This window comes from Brassica napus, chromosome A5 (assembly GCF_020379485.1).
Source record: "Brassica napus cultivar Da-Ae chromosome A5, Da-Ae, whole genome shotgun sequence".
Classification (NCBI taxonomy): Eukaryota; Viridiplantae; Streptophyta; class Magnoliopsida; order Brassicales; family Brassicaceae; genus Brassica; species Brassica napus.
This window is the reverse complement of record NC_063438.1, coordinates 27,115,719-27,137,628: the sequence shown is the minus strand read 5'-3', so window position 1 is coordinate 27,137,628 and position 21,910 is coordinate 27,115,719. Positions and strand designations below refer to the sequence as shown.

At 36.1% G+C, this 21,910-nt stretch overlaps 3 protein-coding genes and 1 long non-coding RNA gene across 7 annotated transcripts; 2 read left to right on the top strand and 2 right to left on the bottom strand.

The window, feature by feature from the left end:
• The first annotated feature begins 743 nt into the window (after positions 1-743).
• Positions 744-2,000, top strand: LOC106436262. Its single transcript, XR_001287081.3, has 2 exons — positions 744-1,576; positions 1,746-2,000. It is a non-coding gene; the product is annotated as an uncharacterized LOC106436262 (long non-coding RNA).
• Positions 2,001-4,917: 2,917 nt separating this feature from the next.
• On the bottom strand, positions 4,918-6,835 carry LOC106436261 (probable galacturonosyltransferase-like 4). The gene has a single exon (XM_013877220.3). It carries the CDS (start codon positions 6,512-6,514, stop codon positions 5,468-5,470), a length of 1,047 nt encoding a protein of 348 aa, XP_013732674.2. The 5' UTR covers positions 6,515-6,835; the 3' UTR covers positions 4,918-5,467.
• A 1,364-nt stretch (positions 6,836-8,199) lies between these two features.
• On the bottom strand, positions 8,200-16,225 carry LOC106436266 (SAC3 family protein B). 4 transcript variants are annotated; one of them, XM_048780101.1, is made up of 20 exons: positions 16,013-16,225; positions 15,677-15,757; positions 15,447-15,539; positions 15,175-15,267; positions 14,922-15,014; positions 14,766-14,816; positions 14,412-14,576; positions 13,993-14,115; positions 13,554-13,763; positions 13,149-13,358; positions 12,820-13,067; positions 12,533-12,633; positions 12,217-12,432; positions 11,889-12,116; positions 11,720-11,811; positions 11,552-11,645; positions 11,379-11,471; positions 10,430-11,277; positions 10,236-10,353; positions 8,200-10,114 (listed from the first exon to the last, which is right to left on the bottom strand). In XM_048780101.1, the coding sequence occupies exons 1-20, from the start codon at positions 16,111-16,113 to the stop codon at positions 8,378-8,380; spliced, it is 4,995 nt and encodes a 1,664-aa protein (XP_048636058.1). In that variant the 5' UTR covers positions 16,114-16,225; the 3' UTR covers positions 8,200-8,377. The 4 variants fall into 4 exon arrangements, with proteins under 4 accessions (XP_048636058.1, XP_048636055.1, XP_048636056.1 ...); XM_048780098.1 differs by lacking the exon at positions 14,766-14,816 and having other exon boundaries at positions 8,225-10,114; XM_048780099.1 differs by lacking the exons at positions 14,412-14,576; positions 14,766-14,816 and having other exon boundaries at positions 8,225-10,114.
• Positions 16,226-16,431: 206 nt separating this feature from the next.
• On the top strand, positions 16,432-18,527 carry LOC106436271 (prolyl 4-hydroxylase 2). The gene is made up of 7 exons (XM_013877228.3): positions 16,432-16,758; positions 16,835-16,892; positions 16,992-17,096; positions 17,497-17,554; positions 17,689-17,864; positions 17,946-18,015; positions 18,083-18,527. The coding sequence occupies exons 1-7, from the start codon at positions 16,616-16,618 to the stop codon at positions 18,376-18,378; spliced, it is 906 nt and encodes a 301-aa protein (XP_013732682.2). The 5' UTR covers positions 16,432-16,615; the 3' UTR covers positions 18,379-18,527.
• Positions 18,528-21,910: the final 3,383 nt, after the last annotated feature.

The window sequence follows — 21,910 nt, the reverse complement described above, 5'->3', positions numbered from 1 at the left end:
AAATTTATTAGCCTCATTTCTGTTGGTTTGAGTTTTTTAAAAATATTTTCAAATCCATTTCATCCAAAAAGTTTGTTTATAGTTAATTCTTTAATTTTAAGTAAATGCATTGTAATTATTACAGAAACTTCTGCTTTAAAATCCCAGATCAGAATCTATATGTAATTATTACTAGAATATCAAAGGATGCATAAAAGTAGAGAAAATAAATTTATTACCTAAACATGTTTATCTATCTTAATTTGATTATTATTGTACTAATAAACTAGGGGTTTTGTCTGTACATGCGGGCATAATCATCATACGAATATTTATTAGTTTATATTTGATTAATTCAAATGTTCTTGAAAATTTTAAATCAAACATCAATTTTTTTTATATGACAAAGTTTCTCATCAAAATATAAATATATGCTTATCACTGAGTCAAAACTTTTAAAACACTCACATATTAAAAATCTTTTAAAAACCTTTATACAAATGTTTTTGTTTAATTAACATTTAATTATAAATTTTCACTTTATAATAGAAAATATTATTTCCAAATAACAACAAAATATATATAGCAATAAAAATAAGAATTATTTTATTTTTTAAAATTTAAATTTACAATAAATCAATAATTCCACCAATGTTTAGAAATTTTTTTAGGATATCTCTTTTGTTTTAAAATATTCATATTTTTTTCTTTGTAAGTTTGTTTCTTTGTATGTTTCTCATACAACATATAATCGAGTATTTCTTTGGTATCGATCGAAAATAAACATGAGCTTTTGTGGTAACACATATTAGCATAATTTACAATTGTTAGAAAACTTATTATTAAACTAAACACTAATAAATTAAAATAACAAACTGTATATGCCATCGATGATATTATATTAAAAAAATTCAAAAATATTTAACTTTTTAAATAAATAAAAATATATGATCTTTGCATGACATATAAGAGAAGAATCTTTTTATCTTATATTAATAAGATAATATCAAATAGTTGTGTAGAGATGACAATTATCATATTTTTCTTAAAACTGGTTATCATCTAATATATATATTATTAAAATTTATTTACTAAAAAAAATTCTTAAAATTATTGACTAACCTAAAATCAAATGTAATTTTATATAATAATAAATAAAATAATATCAATATTGTATATCTGAAATATTGTAATATATGACCACGTTTCCAAAACTGTTTATTATTAAAATATATATAAAATATATATTTATAAAAACTATTGACTAAGCCTAAAATTATATAGAAAGTGACAAATCAGCAAATTCACTTCTCAAATAATAATATAAATAAATATTTTTGTTTTGACTCTTAATTGCGCAATTAATTTGGTCAAATATAATTCTAATGTAATGACTAAGGATACAAAATACCTTTGTGTGTCCCCATATATATATATATATAAACAATGGTGATGAGAAAATATTCAGCACGAACTAAACAAAACAATTCACACAAGAAAGCATAAAAGTCATTTATTAAATTTTGCATCATGAAATCTGCTACTTTGTTTGTGGTTTCTTGTGTTCTCATGTTCTTCGTGCTGCATAACACAAAAGGTAATATATATATATATATATATATATATATATATATATATATATTCGATTGGTTACTCACGTAATTAAAAAACATTGTGATGGAAAATGTTTTATACAAACTTGTATTTATTGTATTATCAATTTTCTTATCCACCAGCTAATCGTTTGTTGTTGATATATAAAATAGTGGAGGCAAAAGATCATGCCCCTGAAATTGTTGTCCACCTTACGAAGGGGATATGTCATGAAGATCCAACCATAGCTGCCAAGCAATGCTTCTATGAAGTTCTCAACGAAGAAGGAGACGACTACTATACTCGTTGCAATTGTAGGGATGCAGACGGTAGGCAAGGAGACTTTGGACACTATTGTACATGTTTTCATTGATATGATGTATTGTATCTCCATAACTAAAATATAATTGATAAAAATTAGATATTAATCCATGGTGTGGGTACAAAAAATAATTATATATATATATATATATAATAAACCCTCGAAAATAATGCACACTTCACTTAAATTTAAATAAGACAAAATATATAAAATTTTGTTTTCGTTCCATAGCACTTTGAGACAATTGAGCAAATTTGTTAATATATTTTATGTCATCTTTAAAAGTTATATGGCATTGCTTTCTAGATGAATACATTGGAGATAAATTCATTTCTATTATAGAATAAATAGAAGAAAAAATAAAGAAATACTTAATACAATCTGAGGATTGCAATGAAGGAGAAGAAGATAGATAGACAGAAGCAGAGGAGAGAGAGAGAATGAGAAGTAATCAAAGCAAAGCAAATCTCCCTTTTTATCTGTCAATTTGACCAAATTTAAGATTTGATTAAGAATATAAAAAGTAATTTCGATTGTTTATTTTATTAACTTTCTAAAAGATAAATGTAAAAATGTAGTTTTTTCTTTCAAAATAATTAATGGAAAAAAAAACCTGGAAGATGAAACCACTCACCGGAATCTCTTTTTGATCGGCGGTGGAAGCTTATCGTCGGAAGTTGCCGCCATAACCTTCAACCATATGGTTAAGCCGCTTTAAGCTTTTGGTTTAACATTTCTTAGTATAATAGTAAACCAAAAATACTACTAAACCAGGGTAAACCAAATTCAAGTTTATGGCTGCTTAAAGTTGCCCTATCAAAGAGAAGGTTTACATCAGTGAAGAACAATCAACTGCTTTGATTTTAATTTCAGTGAAGCAGCATAGCAAGCTCGGAATCTCTTACAGTTACTCCTTTTACACCTAGGTAAATCGAGACGTGCATGATCTTATCCTGGTAACATTTCTTCTATACCTCAACTAGGGTTTGAGGAGAAGCAGATTATATATAATGGCCATGTTCGTTTCTTCAGTCAACTGAATCATTTGGCTGAAGCTGAGCGCGTTGTTCGTTTGGACACAAAAAACATCACTCATTCGAATGGATCAGTTGAATGATTTTCGAAAATTAGGTTGGATGGAGATGATTCAGTTGAATGAACCGAAACGAAGCAGTTAGATGGAGATGATTCAGTCGAAATATCCAAATGTCTATTTTGCCCTTGAAAAAACTCAAATATTACAAACCTAATTTCATTTTTTTTTCCGTCGTAGCTTTCTCTCTAGCCACCATGAAAGGAGCTTGAAGCTCTCTCTCTCTCTCTCTCTCTCTCTCTCTCTCTCTCTCTCTCTCTCTCTCTCTCTCTCTCTCTCTCTCTCTCTCTCTCTCTCTCGCCGTCTCTCTCTCTCGTCCTCTCTCTCTCGTCCTCTCTCTCTAGCCACCATGAAAGGAGCTTGAAGCTCTCACCTCACCGTCGCTCTCTCTCTCTCTCTCTCTCGCCATCTCTCTCTCTCTCTCTCTCTCGTTCTCTCTCTCTCGCCGTCTCTCTCTCTCTCTCTCTCTCTCTCTCGTCCTCTCTCTCTCGCCGTCTCTCTCGCCGTCTCTCTCGCCGTCTCGTCATCTCTCTCACCGGTTTGATCTTCTTCTTCATAGATCTATGCTTATGTTTGAATTCGTTTATGGGTTTGCTTCTGTTTATGTTATGTATTGATTTCCCATTTGAATTTGTCATGGGTTTATGCTTGAGAATGTGTTGAAATACTGATGGGTTTGCTTGGTTTGATTACATAAGTATGCTTCAAGTTTCTTGTTAGCTTAGCTTATCTCACTAGTAGCTTGTGAAATCTCATAGCTTGTGAATTATTTTATGGTATGTTCTGTGATCTATGATCTGTGAATGGTATATGTTCTGCTTGTATTCATAAAGTAACATTGTGTTTTATGCTCTAATGAACTTGGTGGTTTGCTGGATATTGATGGGTTTGCTGTGAGGAGTGTTCGTTAGGATTTATAAACATATATTTAGCTCTTGTTTCATAGGATTTATAAACATATCTTTAGCTCTCATTTGGTAATGTGTTTTTGATAAACATATCTTTACGTATGTGTCTTAGAATGTTGTGTGCCTTATGGGTCTCTTGAGTTCAATTCTTAGTTCATATTATGTGTGGTTTTAAATCACAGCATCTCTTGGGTGAAGAAGCTTCTTTTCCTCACCCACCAGCTGGAAAATACTACTTGGTCGACTCAGGTTACCCAACCAGAACTGGTTACTTAGGTCCTCATCGCAAGACTAGATACCATATAGATCAGTTCAACAGAGGAGGTCCACCATCAAACACTAGGGAATTGTTCAACCGCAAGCACTCCGGTTTAAGATCAATGATTGAGAGGACTTTTGGTGTTTGGAAAGCCAAGTGGAGAGTTTTAGACAGAAAACATCCCAAGTATGAGTTGAAGAAATGGATAAAGATTGTGACAGCAACCATGGCCCTCCACAACTTTATTCGAGATTCACAACATGGAGATACTGATTTTTCTTATTGGGAAGGAGTGGAATCATATGAACAGCATGGTGATGATCAAAAAGAGCATGTGGGATACATTCCGCAGGGTGATAGACTGATGGAGAGTGTGCGTCATTGTATTACTATGGAGATGGCAAGAGGAACTAGACTTCCATACTAGACATGTTTTAAATTTCAGTTTTATAAACATTATTGTTGGCATTTGAATATCTACTTTATTTGAATATCTACTTTGAACTGTTTGAAAGTTTATTAAAATTTGAATATCTATTTAGAGTTGTTTGAAAGTTTATTAAAAAATTATTAAAATTTGAGTCTATTTTATAAATAAAGTTATATGAAATTTATATGAAATAAAAATTTATAAATGTCAAAATGCTAATTTTAAAATAATTTCAGAGTAAATATATTTTAGAATGAATAATAAAATTTTCTGTAGTTAAAATTGATATCAAATATATGATTAAATCAAAACATGGGTATATATGTAATTTGATTATTAAACTCATTTGAATGATTCATCTAAATGGAGAAACAAACATAAAATTCATTCAAATGGTTCATTCAAATGACTCATCCAAATGGAGAAACAAACATGACCAAAAATTTGAATGGATCATTTAGATGGAGCACATAAATGGATCAGCTGAATGGATTCATCTAAATGAAGAAACAAACAGGGCCAATGACCCTTTACGGTTTCTAACATAATCACATACTAGACATTTGAATCAATAAAGAATGAATTAAATCCTCCCGTTTCGCAGTAATACTACCCTATATACATATTACACGTCGAAGCAAAGAGAGGTAGATCAAAACAAACATGAAACGAAGGAGAAAAAAAAAATGTCCATATGCATGATATACCATCCCACTACCAAAGCTCAACGCACAACGTAAAGTGTTACAAAATCTTTCTCTCTTGGTTTCTCTTTTTTTTGCTACACTTGTTTTTTTTTTGTAACTCTTCGATCGCTCCATGCATGGATCGTCTCCATCTCCTAGTATATATATGTTCCATCTTCTTATGTTCTCTTTTGCCTCTACTCTTCTAATGAATGTCTTGACGAACGATACAAGTCATACGGAGCCCAAAGATGATCAACAATACAAGGCTTTCTTGAATCTAATCTCAGCCACGGCTTCCCTTTCCCACTCCAATGAAGAAGACTTATCGGACCTGGATGCAACGTTCTACATTTCCCTTCAAAATTATCACCTCCTAGACCATGCTGGTTCCACCGGTGATCAACAGCTTTTATATCTCCGGCGAATATCAGCAAGAACGGAGGCAATGATCCCAAATGGTATATCCTCTTCTGCTTCTGTACCGTCATCCACTCTTCTACCTTCTGTGTGTACATCCCTCTCCTCCATTTACCAACGTCCACGACCATAACGCCCGTGTTGAAATAACACGGGCGTTTTCCTTCAAGGACTTTGACTAGTTCCGGGTCCGACCAGAAAGCTTTTGTGAAATAGTAGGTGAAGTTCGCGTGGCAGTACTCTGGAGCTGCCACGACTTTACCTTCCATCTCAACATGCCATAGCTTCTCTATGTCGTCGACCACGACAAGGTCCGAGTCTAGGTATATGATCCTGTCGACGCTGGTAGGAATGATATCCGCGAGGTAGATTCTCGCGTAGTTTAAGGGTTGATCCAGGGCTTGTCTGATAGATTTGGAGATTTTGCTGCGGACTAGGTTTGGGTCGAACGTATAAATCTTGAAGTTTAGGTAAGGAAAAGTTGATTTGATGCTGGAGAAGAGGTCGTTTTCGAAATGAGGAAGGGAGAGGAAATGAAAAGAGAGGTTTTCAGGACAAGTTGAATGTTGTAGGAGAGACAAGACAGCAGCCATTGTTCCACGGAGGTAGTTTGTGTCTAGAGTCATGGCGATATGAATCTTATCAGCCTCACATTGATCACCGTTTCTAAAAGCTGGGGCTTCTCTGAATACAGGAAGGGTTGGAGCAGAGGGCTTATGGAGAATGACTCCAACACGAACCGCGGTTGAGGAGGTTGTGAACAAGAGGAGGATAAAGGACAGGAGGCCTAGGAGTTGTGTGTAGGAGAGGCTCCTTGAGGCCATCCTGAACCTAATTCTCAGGTAAAGTCTTTTATTTTTATTTTTTGGTTTTTTTAAAAAAGGTTTATTACAATTTAAAAAGATGAATAGTTAATAGAGGAGCCATTGGTAGGGGAGGGGCTAGAATAAAGGGTTTTGAGGAGAGGCTTGTTTTATTAGCAGTAGGAATGTGAGGAAGAGATTGAAGTTCGGAGTGTTTTCCACACAATCTTTTGTCACAAAAAATCTATTTCCTATGAAATAGAGAAGAAGAGAAGCCGGTTGTCTGATTAAATTGGGGAGAGTTTTTAGATTGTGCTAATCAATTTGCTTTGCTGTCGTTTAGTTGATTGTGCCGGCGGTTTTTTTTTATAAAGTTCTAAAATTAGAATAACAACTTTGTTCTAAAATTGTAAAGCATACGGTTTTCATGTAGTTCGATAAGAAAAAAAAAAGTTCTTATAAAAATAGATCTAGATGTTTCAAGTCTGTTGCACAAAAAAAAAGATGTTTCAAGTCTCTCACTTAATTTGGTAACCATCTTGCGATAACATCATACCAACTGAACTAGTTAAGAAAGTGTGCGAGACTCACTCCACATTTCAAAATTAAGAAAAATGCGTACGTTACTCCCATTCTTCACGCATGCCATGTCATTCTCATATAAATGTATTAACCAAATCTATTGATTACTTCGATTCTTTGGATTACTAAAGTGCTTCAGATTCTACAGGCTTGTTGGCTTTCCAAAAACGAAAAAGAGATCAGATATGCGTGCTTACACCAACAGGAGTCGTTATTGTGACAGTTTTTTTTTCAAGTTCAACTAAAAATATTTGCAAAGAAAAACTGAAAATCGAAACCGACTCAATATGCTAAAAGAATAGTTCAATTAATAAAATACATGTAATAAAAAGAAGACTTAAACAAAGGGCATTCGTGGGAGGGGAGAAATATCATACTCCCTCTGTATTTCTTTAGATGACGTTTTAGAATTTTTTCTTTTACCTAAATAAATACCGTTTGTAATTATTTAGGTAGCTTTTAGTTTAAAATGACTTATATTGTCCTTACATTAAATAATGATCAACAACAACACTTGACTAACAACAATCATACGTATCATTAAATAAAGGTTATAAAAGGTATTATGCAGAGCTTCTTAAACTGTGTGAAAATTGAAAAACGTCAAGTATAATCGAACGGAGGGAGTAAAAGACTGCAGAATATTCTGTGCTTGTATTTGAGTGCAGTGCAAGAATTTTTGCGCGTGCATGTGCTTTACTGTCTAAAAGACAGACAAGTTGCTTCTTTTAGTAACAATACTATCTATATATGGAAACAAACAGAAGAAACGTAGCTGTCACGCAAAGGAGTGATGGATATGGGGGCCACTGTCTTTAACTAGGTCCTACGATTCCTTACTTTTGGGTATGTGATCAGTTCCTACTCTCGTGGTTGTGGGTCCTCCACTTACCAAAGTGTTCTGTCATTATTCTATGAATTTATCATAAAGCCCATTAAGCCAAAATTACAGTTGAAGACTTAAGTGATAGTAAATCTATTTGTAAGAAAGGCCCAATAGAGACATCAAGCCCATTAAGCCATTTATTATCTGAAACGATACTTATGAAACGAGAAAAGTAAAAGTCATCGATTTGTCAAAAAAAAACTTTCTTTGTTTTAGAAAGCGGAATCATACACTGTGGTTAGAGCATGATAATAGGACACAGATGATATCACAATTATCACTGTACAGTTAAAAAACCTGTGTAATGAATGATGGTGATGGTTGTTTCTTCTGTACTCTCTCTCTATGTCACAGATTCAGCATATATAGCAAGTTAAAGTAACAACAACATTAACGACAAAAGGGATGAAGAAAGTTCAAAAGTAAATGCAGAGCTTCTCTGCTATGCTGTTCTGTACCAAGTTACATTTCTCCAACAGTTCATTTAATCTCTCGCTATCTCTATCCTTCACCGTTTTCTTCTCCGCAGCTTTTTTTCTTTTAACAGCTAACTCATCATCCTCGGTTATCATCATATCAATCCTTCTCGAAGCTTCTCTAGTCTTCTCCAACATTGACTCATCTATGTCTCTGTGATCATCAACAAGCCTCTCTGTCTGAACAGATTCTACTTTAGGAGACGACTTCAAGGGGGTGCAGCTGATTAGGACCATTTCGTGGAGCAATGGAAGATTTGGACGAGAAAATGAATCTTCAGACAAGAACTTAACAGCATAGCTTGAAGCTGACATGGTGAGATCTGACTTCAGTACGTAAGCTGAGGAAGACGACGAATCTAGCACACCCATTATCCGCCAGTTGAAGATCCTCTGGAAGATCCCGATCCATCTCGGAATAACATGGTAGTAGCTTGAGTTATGGAGTTCGAGGGTAGCGTTTCTCTGTAGCATTACTCTTGCTTCTTTGCTGGCTAATGAGTCTCCCATGAGATTGCTCGTCTGTGTCAAGTACTCAACTACGCATCCCTCGAGCCGTTGCGTATGGTTCTCTATCTCAGCACCAGAAGCACATCCTAGTGTTAACCATGTGAAGTCATCTTCAAAACAAGGAAGCTTACAGTTCTCGAGGACCGAGTTGAGTGGTTCGATGCTCTCTGCACTGCTCCAGTCCACGTTGGGTAGATACCTCTTCGCCATTAAATGTTCTTTTCTATTATCCTCGAGCAACATTGTCTCAGGGCCAGGCCAACAGATCGGATTCGCTTCAGCAGCAGAAGCGATGTTTCTTTTAGATGTTTCCAATGCGTCGTTGAAGGCTGATATGCAGATGTTAGGACCAACTTCCTGATCTCGCATCTGCTTAAGCAACTCTAGAGAAAAACTTAAATGCGTCAGAACAAGTTCCCGCGGTTTAACGTGCTGAAGATTTGGTTGCGGAGGTGAATTACTCGCAAGCCATTTGAGTCCGTCCCTTAGCCGTGAATCGCTGAAAAAACGAACTTCATGTCCCTTCTGGGAGTTATTAGCGATAGAAACGACGGTGAAGCTTGCTATCTTTGATTTGTCGATATCATGGAGGCCTAGCTCGGAGGCGAGATTTGTATCGGGATCCACGCTTTCTCCATTGCTTGAGCTGGTTAGAACGAGAAGGGGAAGGAGTGAACCGTTGGGTACTGATTCAAGAATGCGGTTAAGATGTTCTCTCTGGAGATTCAAAGGGATGCCTTTAGATGCAAGGAAGAGAACTGCGCTTGCACCACGTGGATCATTATCAGATTCCACATCCCTAGCTACTGAGAGACAGCATCTGGAATCTGAATCAGACCCACTTGCAACCCATTTATTCCATACCGACACACCGGGAGCTGCAAACAGCAGATTAGCATCGGAGATGGTATGTTCTGTGTCAGGGATAAGCTTTGATGATAACCATCTACTGGCTGCTGCATGTGTATCCTGACTTGATGAGTCAACTGATTTAATCTGAGTACATAGGATGACCTTCCACCATATGCATTTTGAGTCTGGATTCCTTTCGACTAATATATCAGCTATCACATCTGAAATATTCAGTTTTGACCATGATTTTTCCCGTTCTTCAAATCTCCTCTTCATCGCTTGATCAATGTCAAACTCACCACACGCTCTCGATTGCTGTATATGAAGCGAGAACCCAAATTAGACTACCAACCTCAATAGTAAATGCCTTAAAAGACTTTTATTGCCTCCTTGACACTGATCAGCACATGTTACAGGGAAGGAAACTGAAACTTACATCAGTTTTGCTGAGTCTGATAGGAGTGCCCAGGGTTAGAGAATTCAGTGCAGCAGCTGCAGCTAACTGTCGACGCTCCCGCAATTCACTTTGACGTGAAGACCACCGCTTCCATAATCTGTGAAGATTTTAGAAAAGAAAAGTTAAACAAAAAGTAACATAAACCAAGAATCAACTTGCATGAACTGCTAGACCTTATGATCAACTTGAGCTTGGCCTTCGCCACTTCCTCGTCATACTGACTTGTGATGTCCTCATGTCCATCCTCGTCTTCCTGTTCAATGTCATGGAAACCCTCTTCCAAGGTAACAGTCATCGCAGCTTCAGGTACTGATTCTTCCAAAGCGAATATGTTTTCTACACTCCTTGGAGACTCTATTTTGGTAGCTACAGACACATTCTCCATAGGCATAGACTTCGGACTTTGTTGCAAAGTAGGTACAGGCACAAGATTCGTTTGCATATGCTCTGCAAATGGAAAATTAATTTCCGCAGGAGATATACTAGTGTGGCCGTCATTAGGTTGTTTCTTCAAATTCAAGGATTCAGCTTGAGGAAATCCAGGAGAATAGAACTTCGGGGGAGAATGAAATTCACCAGCCGGCGTAAAGTGATTTCCTTTCTGTTGATCCACTGCTGGTTTTACATCAGATGGCCGCACTGGATTTATAACAGATGTCTTCACTGGCTTGTCTTCCTCCAGTAAGAGGGAAGTCTTGGAATCGGCCATTTCTTTATCAACTAGACGCAGTGATGTTTGTTTCTTAAGACTTTGAGGAGGCGGTGTTTCCTGTTGATATCCTTTATTTGCTTCTATCGACAAGGATGACAACGGAGAGGAAGCAGGAACATCTTCTTCTATCGATGGAGCAGAAACATCTTCCACAATGGTTCTTGACTTTTTCATGTGAACAAGTTTTGAGCATTTTGTTTTGTAGTCCTTATCAGCATGGAGAAACAGGTCATCCTTTACCATGTATGGCTCTTCAAACTCTTTTATCGAAAATCCATGGTACTCTAACAGGGCTTCTATGTCCTCTTCCTGTATTCCATCACCGGAAGAAAAATGTAAGACCCCTAAGCAATTTCTCTGTGATAGACCACGACAGGGATACGCCAAGAAGTAAATCGATGGAAAATTACCTCCATCCCTATCCACTTTGACGTATCTGAAACTGGGAGACCCTGATTATTTTGGAGACCCGCGTGTAGAGAAGCAAGTGCCTGAGTTCTTAGCTGATGAAACATAATAAAGCTTAAATCTCGGTGAATTAACCACACACCAATTCGGCAATTCATCAAAAATAAGCGCTTACCTTAGAAAAATGAGCGTGCATTATACATGCTTGAAGATAACTTGCTTTTCTTGCTAGGCGAAAGAAGGCAATGAAGTTGCCAGTTCTACAAGCTCTGTGATTGCACAAGTGGTTTCAGTACTTAGATCACATTAACAAACTAACACCCAAAAAGAAGTTCAAGGCTACCTGGCTACACTGCGGGCAAAGAGAACTTCTGAAGTTTGCCTTATTTCTGGAGTCATGTTGGCAAGATCAAGGGAAAGCTCAGACGGTTCAACCTAACAGGAAGAATTTATAGTCAGGTTAAGAAATTAGGAAAAAAAATTTTACCCCAACATTCGCCCAAAATACTTACCTTATAGCCAGGGTGCTTGTCGAGTTTAAGAAGAGCATAATAGCCACGGAACTCTTTTTCTGTAGGAATAGTTATTCCTCTCTTCCGATGATCATCATACATTTGAAACAATTCAACAGATGTCTTGTTCATCTGCTCAATATTCAGGTGTGCATCAAACCCCTCCGAAAAGCCCTCTCCTTTAGTATATTCACATAGCTCATGCATTGCAATGATGTGAAGTCTTATCTGTAACAAGGAAATCAATAGTAAGAAACACACATTCAAAGCAGAATATCGCTTATCATCGTGTTTAATGAGGCTTTATATAAGATCAGAAAGCACAGACCATTTGCTCCAGCAAAGTAATAGCTTCTCGGTTGAATATATGCTGCATTCTTAGATCCATTCGAATAGCTCTCATCCTATCCCATAAGAAATTATACATGCCAAGAAAATTTTCATTGTAAGGGCGGTCTAGCAAACTCAGCAAATATTCCATAGTATTCTGTAGGATTGGCATGGGTCGAATCAAAATGGCTTCTCGCTCCGCCGTCCTGGTATACTATTCAAAGGCAGATTTACAACACAGTGAATGGGTGGTCTAGCATATGTCATCTAAACAAAGAATGTGCGCTTAATTGTTCTGAAAAAGGTAAACTTACTTTCTTCACAGCAAGGGATTTGCTCGTTTGGTTCCTATCTCCATCCACACGCTCATAATGGTCCAAGTCACCTTTCCTTTCACGCTCTCCCCGTTCCGACTCTGGGAAGATGATAAAAATTCCTCAATATATTTGTTCTACAATCACATTACTCACTCCAACTAGACATCAAATATGGGGAAAATCAATATTGTTCGCGACTCATTTCTTTTCTAATCAGATTAAATAAAACCAAAGACTATACACTCAGTTGTCGTTTCATAAGCATGTCTCAAGCTTATGCTTACCAGGACACATGTCAGGGCATAATCCAACGATAAGAGAGGGCTGCTCCGAGCTTTCAAAATCAGATAAAGCATCTCCCTTGTGGACATCCCTATTTGCTTCCTGTGAATTGAATATTTGCTTGTTGTCCAGGGGCTTCACAGTTTTATTTGGAGATGATTTAGCAAGTTGAGTATCAACAGGTCGGGTTGGAACAGGGTCCAGTTCACCCTTGAAGCGGGCCAGTCTCTTTGCCCTGGCTTGCTCTTCTCTGTAGAAAATGAACAAAGTTCAGAAAACTTAAGAACTGGTCCACATATTAATACAAAGAGTCAGTAGTGGTTTAATTTACCCTTCAGTAAAGCTTTGAGAAAGAAAAGAGTTTCCCTGGATATCATCCTCCACTGGATTCAAAGGTGGAGATCTCGTCCTTTTTGTTGCAGGTGAACTACTTGTCTTAACCGCATTACTGAAATTATTTACAGAGGACTGCCCAGTAAATTGGGAATCTGAGCTTCTTGAAAGCATAAATGACTTTGTGCCAGGAGGAGATGTCGATGACCTGTCATACAAACAGCATGTTTTACTAAGAGCAAGCTTAAGGCACATCCAACTAGACAGAGAATTTTTGCAAGAAAAGATAAAACTGCAAGAGACATAAGCATGACTTCACAGGCTAGCAGTGTAATTTTTTCATGCAACCATTTAAATTTAAGGTAAGTACGCTCATACTCCAACTTTCTAAAGACAAAAGTACCTTCGAGTATCATCTTGAGAAAATACTGGGTTGTTATGAAGAGGACTATCAGAAGGTGTAACCGAAGATTTTCTTTTTGTGGCTTCCTGGGTTTCAGCTGCTTCATGTGCATAAGGGAATGAAGAGCTTGGGCTTTGTTCCTGATGGATCAACCGATTGGGATTGATCCTCGACCTCACCGGATTATTGTCCGCGGAAGATGGAGAGCGTCTACGAAAACATGAGAAAAGGTACCAGGACGCAAGTTTCAGAAATCAGTAAGACGACAAACTTATAATCAGTATAAAAATCAAGGAAGAAAAGACACACGCATGGTTCAAATTACTATATATAATAACACATTTGAGATATTCCATGACATCTTCTTTTTTACAAACAGCAAGAGAGGGAGGGATAGACCAAAACAATTATGACACCGACAAGAGGATAAAAAGCTTACATCCAAGTTTGACTAGATGACTGCTGGAAATCATCTACCAATCTGCCATTCCCAAAACCTGATCCTGGCGAATGGTTTCTTCGAGAAACCCCTAAACTCCGATCAGGAAGAACATCTGAACGACTGCAATTAAAGGTGAGGATTTTTAGATTGAAATTAGTTACATCAAAAATCATGAGATCACCAAACATCACAGCCATCCGTGTGCGAAAATTCATTTTCTAACACCATAACCACACATTAAACTTTTGAAATCCGAAAAAGAACAGTACATAACGCATAACACAGAAGGTGTACAAACTCTCGCAAATGGACAAATGTTAAGAAAGTCAAGGATATGATAGTGCTACAGAACAGGCATAATGTCTAGAGCTTGCTGGCATTAATGGCCTTCATCTAAAGGAAATGGCATAAACAACCTTTTCCTTTTTGAATCTTGTGATCGACCAATCTCAACAACATCAGTTACACTTCTGGAAAGAGTGTGTGATGTACTAGCTGAAGACGTGGCTAGACTACGTTCACTATGATCGTTTTGGAAATTCCTAGATTCATCATGCCCAAACTGAGGATTTAAAGTAGGCCTGCGAGGAAGAACGAAGCACGTGAGATTCAGGGAACTCGTCAAGAAGAATCCAACAGCTTGTTCCTAAAGTATATAAGCCAAATCCATAAGGCATTCAGATGATCTCGGCGACATGATCTCGTTTTGTTTTCAAAGCCCCTGCAATAGTAATCCCTTATCCATAAGGCATTCAGATGGGCAGAGGAACCTGTAGCACTCCGCCAAACCCTGCTCTGTCTTCCTACTGCTATTATACGATCTAATGCAGGAAACTGAAATAATTTGAATTGTGTAATCAACACTGCTGCCAAGCTGTGGACATGACAGTCTTCTAAGTCAGAAAATATCACATGTAAACTTTTACCTCTGAACTCCAGGAAATTTGTAAGGTCTCACAGAGGTGCTTGGACGTGGAAAAGCTTCTGGACCCCAATGTACATTGACAGGTCCTGGGCTCCTGAAAACATCGCATTTAACTGTTCCATTCAATAGATTCAAGCAGAACTTTTACCAAAACGTATATAACTTGGTTAATCCCATCACCAGATTATCAGATCAGAACTTTCCCAACACACTTAAGGAGGGAAAAAGAAGCCATAAGAATAAGAATTTCTAACCTCTGAGTTCCACCAGGTCGGTAAGATTGTCCTGAGGAGTGTGAGGGATTTTGAAAAGCCACAGGTGGTGATGTTCGATTCATTGTAGGACTACTGCAAGCAAAAACAAAAAACATAACAATTTAAGCTAGAATTTAAACGAGGACAAAAACCAGAGAGTACAAGGAAAAAAAACTAATTAAACAAGTAACCACCCTCACATCATCGTCAGGCACATAAAAATTGAAAGATCAATGGAAGAAGATAAAACCATACAGTTAAGAATGTCTAACCTTTGTACCCCACCTGGTCGGTAAGGTTGCCCTACAAAGGGTGAAGGGTTTTGAGAAGCTGAAGGAGACGGTGCTCGCTGGATTGGAGGACCACTACAAGCAAAAGTTTCGATACGCAGGTTAGAACGTGAAGGACATAGGAAGTTAATAAAATGCTCATGGCTAACAAACAACCTAACATTCTCTCGGATATAAAGAAACAGAAGCTGTAGAGCTAGGTCTAGTCTAACCTTTGAATACCACCTGGTCCGAAAGATCGTCCTGCATACCCTGAATGGTGTTGAGATGTCGCTGGCTGAATCGGAGAATCACTACAAGACAATCACATGGTTAGAATTCAATTCAAGGAAAAGAGAGCACAAACCTAAGATTACAAACAACACCAGCAGCTCCTCCTAAGGAAAACAGCAAGAAAACTTACATACTACATTCGGAATAAGCAACTGAGGTTCAAAACCTGAAGCTAAGAGCTGCCTAAGTGATACTTTCGCGTGATCCTAAGCGTGAAATCAATCTAAGAACCCTAGGCATAGCTACGTACATAGGGAATCGAAGAACACACACACCTGGTGGATTGAGTAGGATCAGAAGCGCCGAACGTTGTAAACGGCGACGGCTTGGAGCTCATCGCCGGTCCTACATCTTTCCCGAAAGGCTTAAACGCCATCTCCTTGATTTTTTTAAGCTCCTTCGCTCACATTCGTCGCCGGCTAAAATCAAAACCAGACAAAAAAAAAAGGAATCGAGTTTTCTGTTTCTCCGTCGGAACTTCCCGGCGAGGATGATTTAGCTTTTACATATACGACGTCGCTTTAAGGTTTCGAAATTAAAATGGGCTTTTTGTTTTAAATGGGCTTTAATAGAGTAAGCCTTGACTCTTTATTTCTAATGGGCTTTATCGCGGGAAAGCAGCCAAGAAAGAAACAATTATTTTTTTTTATGAACATTATTCCTTTTGAAGAACATGATTGCAAAACGACGTGCGCATGTCGCCGCCATCTCATTAGGTAGAGCGAGCATCAACTTTTCACGACCGTTGACATTTTTTCCGATAAGAACAAAAAAATAAAAAACTTTCCCTCTTTATTATTTTCTTGGAAAAAAAAAAAAGTAAATCATTCCCAATTTTCGATCTCTCTACGTCTTCTTCCTTCTTGACCCGAGAGCTAATGTCAATGTCTCGCCGCGGATTGATTAGGATGTTGCTCGTCGCCGTCTTCCTTGTCGTGCTTCAGTCATCAACTGCTCTGATTAGTTCTCCGAGTTCTATCATCAACCCTTCTAAAGTCAAACAAGTTTCTTCAAAACCCAGGTTTGATTTTTCCTCAATCCTAAGTAAAGTTGGAAGCTTTGAGTCTTGTCTGATGAATCGGTGTTTTTGTCTTCAGGGCATTTGTGTATGAAGGTTTTCTAACGGACCTGGAATGTGATCATCTGATCTCCCTTGTAAGTGCTCACTATTCAAATTCTGAGCTCAATTGTGAAATTTTTTCTCTTCAATGTGCTAATTTTCAGTTTCTGATTTTTGGTTTTCTGGGGAAAAAGGCGAGAGAGAATCTGCAGAGATCTGCGGTTGCTGATAACGACAATGGGGACAGTCAAGTCAGTGACGTTCGGACCAGCTCCGGCACGTTTATCTCCAAAGGAAAGGTGACTTTTTCTTCTTTCATCTCACTGTCTTTCTCCACTAGGCATTGGTCTTTTTGATTATTATATTCTTATGCAAATCGACTTTAAATCTCTGATCTGATGTTGATCCAGTTAATAATGGATCTGAAAAGTCTAAACCTCACCAAGTCTGATGAATTAGATCTCTAATCCAACCGAAGAGTTTACACACATATTAGATTTGATTTTGCGTTACAATGATCATGTTTTTGTATGAATCTTTCTAAATAAACCTCCTGGATCTTGATTTGTCATTTCTGCTTAGTGCTTACTTACCAGAGCTAGTTGTTTGTCAACGAAGTTGTATCTATGATGATCAATCATGGTTTATGTTTTTTGTACTATTAGATCTTCATGTAAAGCTTTATTTGCTTAATCACAGGATCCTATTGTTTCCGGTATAGAGGATAAGCTCTCCACATGGACATTCCTCCCAAAAGGTAACAAAAACATTTCTGAACGGTTTAATTAGTGATTCAATCTATTTCAGAAGGATCAAGTGACAAGGAACCTCAACTTTTCAGAATATATTAGTATTATTATTTCTAAGGCCTTTACACTCTCTGGTTAACAGAAAATGGAGAAGACCTTCAGGTATTGAGATATGAGCACGGTCAAAAATACGACGCTCACTTTGACTACTTCCACGACAAAGTCAACATCGCCCGTGGTGGACACCGCATTGCAACCGTTCTCATGTATCTTTCCAATGTCACAAAGGGTGGAGAAACTGTTTTCCCTGATGCAGTGGTTTGTATTCCCACTTACATCATTACAATGGCTCCTTTGTATTGTTTCTCGGTTCTGTCTGATGAAAACTTTTGTCTTCAGGAGTCTTCCCGCCGCCAGCTTTCAGTAAACAAAGACGACCTTTCTGATTGCGCAAAGAAAGGAATTGCTGGTGAGCTATTATTATCTCTGAGAGTGTTCTAAAACATGTTTTGATTCTCTGTGTTACGTTTATTTAGTGAAACCGAAGAAAGGAGATGCACTGCTGTTCTTCAACCTCCACCAAGACGCAACCCCAGATACATTGAGCCTTCACGGAGGCTGTCCTGTGATCGAAGGAGAGAAATGGTCAGCGACCAAGTGGATCCACGTGGACTCGTTCGATAAGATTGTGACGCATGACGGTAGCTGTGCGGATGTAAACGAGAGCTGTGAGAGATGGGCGGTGCTTGGAGAGTGCGCAAAGAACCCAGAGTATATGGTGGGAACTCCAGAGCTCCCTGGAAACTGCAGGCGTAGCTGTAAAGCTTGTTAAAGAGTTTTAATTTTTTTTTATTGCAATGTAACATGAAGTTTTTTTTTAAATTGATCAATCTCTGTTTTGTCATTTTCTTGTTTCTGATGAGTTGTGTGTTATGACGATGAGACCGTCTCTTGTTCTTGAATCAGTTGGATTTTTTTCTATCAGTGGATCAATTAGGTCAACAAATGTGATTATTGTCTGTCTTTTATGTGTCCATAGAGCTATTAGTACATTTTCTAACTTGTTTCTATCATTTCTTCGGTCTAAAATAACAATAAATGAAATACATTCATCATTCATGTATAGTTGTATACTAGGTGTTTTATTTGCATATACAAGAAAATCATCTTATAAATATTTCTTATTATATTTTATCAATTCCAAAACCATTATAATTCAATTATATTACTTCAACTATGACATATAAAATCTATTAATTGTTTTATAAAATACATAACTTTACAATTAAAAATTTATCACAACTGAATATAATCACTAAAAATTTTATCTAAAATTTCAACATTGTTACGCATTGTTAGAGTTTTATCCATATAATATAAGTCAAGATTCTTTAATCAAAGCAAATATGTTTGAAATGAACTAACAGTTACCATTGAAAGAAAATTATGATGTGTTTGGTTTGTTTAAGTTTGAGAATTTTAAAAGTAATTATGTGGACACTTTATTATATTGTTTTGGACAGTAGAATATTAAACAAAGTGATTTCATTTTAATATTATATTTACACAAATATATAATGTATTTTTTGCAATTTAATTTGATCGGATGGAAAAATACATGTATATAATATATATATAATTTATATATATATATATATATTTCGTTTTAATAAAATAACAACCATCCAAAAATATAAAAGATAAATTTGTATAAATATTACTTGAATAAAAAGGAATTGAAATCTATATTATCATTATCCAAAAAAATATTATTGATTGTGTTATTATCCAAAATTAATAAAAATAAAAAGATAAATAACTGATAATATAATAAATGAAATTAATTATTCATTAAGGGGATAAACAATATTAACCATTATAATTTTTAACGTGAGGGCTCAATCGCAAGTAATAGTACAAACTATTGTATCAATTTAACTTTGAACAAGTGTTACACTGACATTAAGATAACATCACTAAAATCAGATGGCATGCATAGTTTCATGGTATTGATTATGAATGTTTCAAAGTAAACATACTCATTTGTTTAGATAAAGAAAAACAAAACTCCATCTCACATTCTTCACTTAGCTGTGTACATACTCGCCATTTTCCAAATCAACCCATAAACTAGATAAAATGGTATGAAGATCTCTTGCATATGTGGATAAAATGCCAAGCAGTGCATGCGATCATCAATTATAAGCCTCACATATCCATTGACACCCCGGCTCTTACCTCATGAATTCTCCACAATGAAAAAGTCTTGCCTTTCTTCGATGTGTCCATGTGTTATCACCATCAATGCATGTCTCAATACAGTTCCATCAGCATTGAGTGGAACAACCCTGATTCTATAAAATCCATGAGATCAAAAGTAACAACAGTACAGTTAAAATTAGTAGTGTCTTTTATGCATCTCAAAACGACATCATTAATTAACATATAACCACTTACGTCTTTGAGTGCATCGAATTTGACATCTATATCGATAATGATGTCAAGTGGAGAAATCTCTAGCTTTGATGCGATAAAAATCCAATATGCAGCCTCCTCACTACCAAAGTTTCATGTCATTGTCTTTGTCTTCTTAGGTTAGCCTACGAGAACAACAAACAAACTTAAAATCATTTTAAAAGAAGTAATAAATAATCTAATAACTTCATATGCTAAAAATGTGTTTAAGTGGGAAGTGGAAGATACTTTTTGGATCATTGGATCTTTAATCACCTTGAATACTCGCTTCAAACTTGTGATTTTTTTTTTTAATTTTGCTAACCAAGTCATCAATAGCAATTTGTATGTATGACAGAGGATTGCCAACCAATATATTGTGTGCTTGTGTGCTTGTGTGCTGCTTCTATTAGTCTGGCCAAAACTATTGTCGAACAGATGGCTGAGATTTTCAAAAAGGTAAATAGATTAATTTGAAAAAACTTGACCATCTACAATAATTAAAGCTATTATACAAATATTTTACATTCTCGTTGCTCTATCAATGGTCCAAGCCATAAATCAACCTCCAATCTTTTATGATGTTATACAACTTCCAATCAAAAGTGTGCATATGTTGTACATTTACAAGAACAAACTATTGACAAAGTTTGTGGTTATTTGAATAACAATTTTGTAACTTTGAGTTTATGCTTACGGTCCAAAATGTTATTTGTTGTTTGTGGCTTTCTTTTCACAGCATAGTCATGATATTATATGCCAACATAGTCATAAATATCATGTCATCTTTTGCAGACCAACTCCAAAATTCAAAGGTTTTCTATCCAGTATATTATAAAAACCCCACAACTAACTTACATTTTTGTAAATTTTGATCTCTTGTATTTGAATTTTTGTTGTTGTGGACTGAATTGCAGATTGAGCTTATAATCAAGCTTGTGAGTTGTGATGAACAAGTATCCAACTGGAGTAGAAGAGCTATATTTTGTTTTGAAATGCATCTTCGGTCTTTTAGTAGACCTAATTGTAGGGGTCAACCAATATCAGTCTTATATATGTTATATGTTTGATACTTGGTTTGATCCGGATTAATTAAATGTCATCGTGCTGATTTGAATGACATGATTGGTAAATTGTAGCAACAATGAGTGTGAGTTTAAACTTCTAGTTATACATAGAATAATGCACTCATTCATTAACTATTCACAAAGGACAATAGCGCGAACATTTGAACAGCAAGCTATAGAAAGAATTCGAGTTTATAGTTTCTTACCCAACAAGCTAAACCTACGAGCTTCCTATGTCTTTCCTAATTCATTCACTCGTGTGTCTATCTAAATGAGGAACCAACAAATGCCTAACAATGGTACATCTTTTGAGTCCTTTTCTAGAAATCTTTTAAAGAAGCCTAATACTTCATCATTTGAATTGTTTGGCCTAACAAGGCAAATCATAAACGACTATTCAGATAGCTAAATCCATAATTGGGATTGATCCTAATCGACCATGCATCATGGCTTTAAACCGAATTTAGTTAAATCCCCTATATATTAATTGAGGAACATTTGAAAAGATATAACCTCAATTTTGTATTAATTAAAAGAGGCCCCAATGCATAGGTGGCACTCAATTAGGTAGTCAATTACATTCAATTGAAAAATAAGTAAGTCCACATTCGATTTTTATATGTTGTTAGATACATAAGTTGGTCAAACTATATGATATAATGATATGATATGATATTTTCTTTCCTTAAATAAAACCTACGGAATTACCATAAATGACTAATATATATATGGCAATTAATGATTTTAATAATAAAGATTTGATAACAATTTATATCTCCTCCATCATTTTTTTTTTAATTTTATATTATTAAAATAAATTAAACAATCAAATTAGCTATAAAA

Coding starts and splice junctions, on each gene's coding strand:
- LOC106436261 (XM_013877220.3), bottom strand. CDS start 6,514: ATGGCCTCAAGGAGCCTCTCCTACACACAACTCCTAGGCCTCCTGTCC.
- LOC106436266 (XM_048780101.1), bottom strand. CDS start 16,113: ATGGCGTTTAAGCCTTTCGGGAAAGATGTAGGACCGGCGATGAGCTCC. Junction 11,646..11,719: donor TTTGCCCGCAGTGTAGCCAG/GTAGCCTTGAAC, acceptor GTGCAATCACAG/AGCTTGTAGAACTGGCAACT. Junction 11,278..11,378: donor CAAAGTGGATAGGGATGGAG/GTAATTTTCCAT, acceptor GATGGAATACAG/GAAGAGGACATAGAAGCCCT.
- LOC106436271 (XM_013877228.3), top strand. CDS start 16,616: ATGTCAATGTCTCGCCGCGGATTGATTAGGATGTTGCTCGTCGCCGTC. Junction 16,893..16,991: donor GTGATCATCTGATCTCCCTT/GTAAGTGCTCAC, acceptor CTGGGGAAAAAG/GCGAGAGAGAATCTGCAGAG. Junction 18,016..18,082: donor CGCAAAGAAAGGAATTGCTG/GTGAGCTATTAT, acceptor ACGTTTATTTAG/TGAAACCGAAGAAAGGAGAT.